This window comes from Gekko japonicus, unplaced genomic scaffold (genome assembly GCF_001447785.1).
Source record: "Gekko japonicus isolate JY-2015 unplaced genomic scaffold, Gekko_japonicus_V1.1 scaffold5680, whole genome shotgun sequence".
Taxonomy (NCBI): domain Eukaryota; kingdom Metazoa; phylum Chordata; class Lepidosauria; order Squamata; family Gekkonidae; genus Gekko; species Gekko japonicus.
Window position 1 is genome coordinate 5,186 of NW_015163253.1, and position 6,579 is coordinate 11,764.

At 47.3% G+C, this 6,579-nt stretch overlaps 1 protein-coding gene across 1 annotated transcript in view; it reads right to left on the reverse strand.

Moving 5' to 3' along the window:
- Positions 1–2,619: 2,619 nt before the first annotated feature.
- MRPL19 (mitochondrial ribosomal protein L19) overlaps positions 2,620–6,579 on the reverse strand; it is a 12,680-nt gene continuing 8,720 nt past the window's right edge. Inside the window, exon 4 of the mRNA XM_015407203.1 lies at positions 2,620–2,934. Within this exon, the coding sequence (XP_015262689.1) occupies positions 2,701–2,934 (234 nt within the window). The 3' untranslated portion in view covers positions 2,620–2,700. The remainder of the gene's footprint in view (positions 2,935–6,579) is intronic.

A 6,579-nucleotide genomic window follows, 5' to 3' on the forward strand; every position in this document is an offset into this window, starting at 1 on the left:
GCTAGCAATCCAAAACAGTCCAGTGGAGCCTGAGTGGTGGGTGTTGCCTTCTAACACACTTCCGGTGATGTCAGGGGTGTGTGGCATATGCAAATAAGTTATGCTAATGAGCTCCTGCACCTCTTTTTCTACGGAATGACCCCGGAACGCAACGCTGTGCAACCTCTATGAGCAGACGGGAAGGAGGATATACAGGGCTCTTTGAACACTTTTAGCAGCCACTGCCCCAAGTTTTCCTGCACGAGACTACTTATCTTTTATTCCTCTGTTCACAATTTGGGGGGGGGTGGGGGTAATCCTAAAGTGGTTCAACTCCGACGTAGGTCCCATGTTATTAAATGGAGAGCCGGCGTGGTGTAGTGATTAGTGATGGACTAGGATCTGGGAGACCCAGGTTCAAATCCCCACTTGGCCATGTTCGCTGGGTGACCTTGAGCCAGTCAGTTGATTACTCCCAGCCTAAACTACCTCACAGGATTGTTGTGAAGATAAAAAAGGAGAATATTGTAATCCACTTTGGTCCCCAAAGAGAAAGGTGGGCTACAAAGGAAGCAAATGATCAATAGTTATGTGACGTAGTCCTCCTTCTGTCACTGCTGACCATTCACAGGGAAGAACCCTATGTCTGGAAGAAGTCCGGTGAATCAGTTTCCTCCTGGCCACAATTCCCCAGTCAAGCCTCTGAGGTCAAGGTCAAATGGGATAATAACGGAATAAGGTAGATGGAAGTTTTCACACCACCCGTGGAGGCCATTTTGATCTCCCTCCTTCTGGAGTGCCTTCTGGATTCAGTTGGCTTTTCTCACATCCCTGCCCGTGTAATTGAGACGAGAGCCTCATGCCTGGTAAACGCCACAAAAGGAGTGAGCGTGGCGTCGAGGCGGCCTTGAATCTCCCGCGCCAAGTGCCAGAACTCTGTCAAGGAGCTCACAAAATGAAATAAAGGCCGGCCGAGAGGGAGAATGAAGGGCTTTTCATAGCGTTGTGGAAATTGAATTGGCAAATAAGCAAAAGCGTAAAAGGAAAACGAGAGAGAGAGAGAGAGAGAGAGAGAGAGAGAGAGAGAGAGAGAGCGCCTGTGCTGCCCCTAGCAGATTCTAGTAAGACAGTCAGGAATAAATCAGTAAATAGTTCCGTATCTTTAAATCCTTTGCATGCTGGGAGATGTCGTTTGGGTACCTTTGTGAATCAAGTGTTTCTACCTTAGCTCACTCTATTGGCTCAAGTTCAGAAGCCCACGGAAACAGGGTTTATTGCCCTCTTCCTTACTCTTCCTGTGTTTTTGTTCTAATCTCTTTGTCAGCATGATGCTTGGAAGCTATCTTTCCCCACCACAAATCTGAGCGAATAAGATTCTGTCCTCATGCAAGATGAACTGTATCACCCACCCTGATGACGAAACGTGAGTTCTAACCACTGGACCTTTCTGCAATAGAATAAAATCAGGTTTTCTATGAGTCACTTCCTGGTACATGTGTGCTGGTCACTTATCTGGTAAGCAGACTTGATCCGCTCTGGTCTTGAAATCAGAACACTGCCCATCTTCCAGAGCTAGACAAGAGTTCAAAGTCCAGAACTAATTCTGTTCCCTAGCTCTGAAATGGAAATAGTCGTCCTTTATCATAAGCGTATTTTGCATGTTGTACAACACCCCATAGTACCCACCAGTGTTCCCTCTAAGCTGAGTTAGTGTGAGCTAGCTCACAGTTTTTTAGTCTCCAGCTCAGACATTTTTGTCTTAGCTCAGGGAGGATGGCTCCAGCGCAAACTGTGCAGTAGCCAAATGGCTCGCTCACAGCGTTGCCAGTAGCTCACAAAGTAGGATTTTTGCTCACAAGACTCCACAGCTTAGAGGGAGCATTGGTACCCACTGACACCTTTCCTGGTGTCCCATCAAGTGTGTGTGTTTTTTTTATTAAGGAAGCAGGTAAGGCCAAATGGGGCTTCCTGCCCACTGGGGTGTCCGACTGCCTGCTGACCATCTCATTGGCTGTCAAGATTAAAATAACACAGTTTCAGTGAAAACGGACACCGCGGTCAGAGAGCCAGTTTGGTGTCGTGGTTAAGTGTGCGGACTCTAATCTGGGAGAACCGGGTTTGAGTCCCCACTCCTCCGCTTGCACCTGCTGATGTGACCTTGGCTCAGTCACAAGCTCTGGCACAGCTGTCCTTGAAAAAGAGCAGTTTGTGTCAGAGTTCTCTCAGGCCCACCCACCTCACAGGGTGTCTGTTGTGGGGAGGGGGAAGGGAAAGGAGTTTGTAAGCCGCTCTGAGACTCCAAGTGAAGGGCGGGGTATAAATCCAATCTCTTCTTCTTCTTCTTCTTACATTCCTTGTGATACCTGCACTTGGCTTTTCCACGTGGGTACAGTTTTTACCTCTCAAGGGGACCCCTTTGTAGTTGCGTTATGTTAGAATTCCAAAGGCGCCTAAAGCTGTCAAAAGGTTGGGGGGGGAGACCTCTGCTCCACAAGATGAAGACCAACACACGAAACGAATTTAACGGAAGGATGTAAACTAAGAGGACAGCTGCTGTATTGCTTCTTTTGCAAATGTAGATATGGGATGGGAAAGAGCAGGGATTAATACACCACAACAGTCTGTGTACATTTTACGTGCATATTTATTGAAAAGGCCTAACATCAAGGGGGGGGGAGTATACTAGAACGGACGGTCTCTTCTGGACAAAGTCTTCCGTGATTAACCTGAACTTGAGTTTTTCAGCTCCGCGTTCACTTCTTCCCAGATTTTCTCCCTGATTCTTGATGTATCGTATTCTCTCATCATATCGAATTCTAGCCAGGGCTTGTTCCACTCTTTCACTTTCTCTTTGTCTTTTTCGTCAAGGTAGAAGTCAAAGTTGATGCCCTGGATCTTAAACCTTGGATGCTCCCAGTGTGCGGACCACGGTCTAGGTTTCATTTTGACTTTCATCTGGAACATATGGAAGTAAAGGAAAAACACATCAGGAATTGGCTACTTCACTGGGTTTCATTTTAAAATGCCAGGCCTACCTTCTTCCTTGGCACCCAATGATCTCCCGAAATCGGTGGCCAACAGTGCTATGGATGTTTACTCAGAGGGGAATCCCATTTTATTCAGTGAGCCATACTCCCAGGTAACCCGGTCTTAAGAACGTAGCCAGGGTTGCGAGCTCTGGGGAGGGAAATACTTGGGAGATTTGGGGGATAGAGCCTGGAGAGGGTGGGATTTGGGGAGAGGAGGGATGTCAGCAGGGTATAACGCCACAGAGTCCACCCTCTAAAGCAGCCATTGTTGCTGGAATATGCAAGGTCTACAGTGCAGCTTTATGAAAAAGATCAGGAGGTCACCCTACAAGGGGACAGCTGAAGGACTGCTAGTTGGCATAGCTAGATGAGGGATCTCCCACATCTTCAGATCCTGTCCTTCCTGTCTCCTGATTGGCTCTGCTGGAGACTTTCCTGCTCCTCCAGAGCTTCTATGGTGGTTCCTCCTTCAGCAGTTAGATTAGACAGTTAAGGTTCTCTCTAGAAGCAGCCAGGTAAGTTGCAGAGCTCCCCCCCGCCCCCCCTGGCCCAAGACAGTCCAGTGGCACCTTTAAGACCAAGTTTTATTTAGGTATAAGCTCTCCCGCCTCTGCGAGGACAGATCTGCACGGCTGCGAGGACAGATCTCTAGCACCATAGTTCAAAAGAATCTATTCTTCGGCGCTCGGCCTTCCTTATAGTCCAACTCTCGCAGCCATACGTGACTACTGGGAATACCATTGCTTTGACCATGTGGACTTTTGTTGGCAGGGTGATGTCTCTACTTTTTATCATGCTGTTTAGGTTCGCCATCGCTTTCCTCCCAAGGCGCAGGCGTCTTTTAATTTCATGGCTGCTGTCAGGGCCTTAGGAAAGTATAACTTGGCCATGCTCTCCCACCATTCAGCGGATCCCCAGTTGGGTTCCACCCTAACGTTGGTGGCAATTATGTCCAGTCCGTAGACTCTCACCCCCAAAACGGAACTTTAGCAATAATATTTCATAATAATCGTCCATAAAGAATGGCTACACCTTCCCCCCCTGCTGTGTAAGAGTTAGGGTTGCCAACCTCCAGGTGGTGTCTGGAGATCTCCCAGAATTACAGCTGGTCTCCAGGCTACAGAGATCAGTTCCCTTGGAGAAAATGGCTGCTCTGGAAGATGGACTGTATGGGATTATATCCCCCCCTGAGGTCGCTCCCATCCCCAAAGTAGCCTCTGCCCCCAAAATCTCCAGGGATTTTCCAACCCACAGATGGCAACTCTAGTCAGAGTACAGATATGAATGGGTTGTTTCCAGTCTGCTTTTCCCTTCAGTCCCACATAACACTCCTCCTCCATCCCCCGGGCAGGTCCCATAATGCCCAGCATAACCTTTTTCACCAGTTTGGTGTAGTGGTTAAGTGCGCGGGCTCTAATCTCGGAGAACCAGGTTTGATTCCCCACTCCTCCACTTGCACCTGGCTGGATGGCCTTGGGCAAGCCATAATTCTGGCACAGCTGTCCTTGAAAAAGAGCAGTTTCTGTCAGAGTTCTCTCAGCCCCACCTACCTCACAGGGTGTCTGTTGTGGGGAGGGGGAGGGAAAGGAGTTTATAAGCTGCTCTGAGACACCTTTGGGTAGTGAAGGGCGGGGTATAAATCCAATCTCCTCCTCTTCTTCTTCTTCACGATCAAAGGGAACCCCTTTTTCCTTTTGTCATCAGTGGAAAAGCTGGTTGGATCCATTCCAATATTTGCAATTATTTTTCTCTCTTCAGCACGTAGACCACAAGTTTTAAACTACTGTTATGAAGTGGAGGCCCATAGGAACTATTAATGGCTATTTAAGGGTGCATATAAAAAACAACCGCAAAAATAATTTTACAGAAGAACTGCCTGCTGACAGCAGTATTTTTTCCCTCCCGGTTAGTCACTGATTCCACAAGCTGGGTAACATAGAATTGTTCAAGAGATCATTCTGATAAAACTGATCGGACTACATGGTAACAAAATAGTTCAGGATGGCCTTTTTATATATATAAAGGGAATGAGACTGTGAGCTATACTGCTCTGTATAGTATGTATTATCTGGTCTTTTGTATGTATTATTCTACTCTTGCTGCTTTGTTTCTATTCAGATGGGTAGCCGTGTTGGTCTGAAGCAGCCAAACTGGACTGCATTGTAACAAAATGGTTCAGGGAGGCCTATTTTTTTTTTATAAAGGGAATGAGACTGTGAACTATACTGCTTCGGACAGCGCTGGCTCTTCGGCTTTGAAACGGAGTTGGATTCGACTGGCTTTCAAGCAAGGGAAACCTTTACCTTTACTATAGTATCTATTATCTGGTCTTTTGTATGTATTATTCTACTCTTGCTGCTTTGTTTTTATTCAGATGGGTAGCCGTGTTGGTCTGAAGCAGCTTGTTGGTCTCAAAGGTGCCACTGGACTCAAACTTGGTTCTACTGTGTTGTTTTTATGCTTACGTAGCACCATTTTCTGCATTGTTTAATCTACCGTGTCTATTGAAGCTGCTTTCTACAGAATCAGACCATCGGTCCAGGGAAACTGTAGAAGATCTGATGCCGTCGTACAGAGGGTGGGCAGTAAATCAGCTTGTTACTCCAGAATCTGATAAACATCTTCATTATGTTGGCATGCTAATTTACTGCCCACCCTCCATTTCAGTGTGTCTGAGGAAGTGTGCCTTGCACACGAAAGCTCATGCATTGAATAAAACTTTGTTGGTCTTAAAGGTGCCACTGGACTCAAGCTCGGTTCTACTGCGTTGTTTTCATGCTTACGTAGCACCATTTTCTGCATTGTTTAATCTACCGTGTCTACTGAAGCTGCCTTCTACAGAATCAGACCCTTGGTCCATCAAGGTCAGTATTGTATATTCAGACCGGCAGCCGCTCTCCAGGGTAACAGGCAGGGGTTTTTCCCATCACCCGCTACCTGGTCCTTTCAACTGGAGATGCACGAAAAGCAGACACTTGGCCCCTGAGCCACAACGCCTCCCTAATATACCTAATGCTTTGTTGACAAGTGCTGTGATTCTAAGTCAGCTCACACTGTGTATTCTGCTCTGGATCTCAGTGAGACAGGCGGGGTCTAAATAAAGTAAAATAAAAACATAAAATACCCAATCCTAGTGACAAGTATTTTGAATCCCTTTCGTTTGGTCATATCCTCGTGTTGGGAACCAAAGCACAGATGTGTAGAGTAGTCAGCCATCTTCCTTAGGCTGCCACTCGGACAACCTGGAAACGACAACTGGTCCAGAATGTGGCAGCCGACTTATGGTCAGGGGCTAGCCGCTGGGAACATTTGTTGCCCGTTTTGAAACCGTTACACTGACATCCGGCCTGTTTTTGAGTACAATTCAAGGTGCTGGTTATGACTTTTAGAGCCCTTCGCAGCCTGGGTCCTTCCAAATGTCCATGTGTGCCAATGACGGCTGTCAGGCAGCCATCTGTTGACTATCTCACCACTTACGGTGGCCCGTTTGGCATCGACCAGAGCCCAGGCCTTTTCCATCGTGGCGCCAGCTCTGTGGAATGGGCTCTCTGACGAGGTGAGGGGGGGGCTT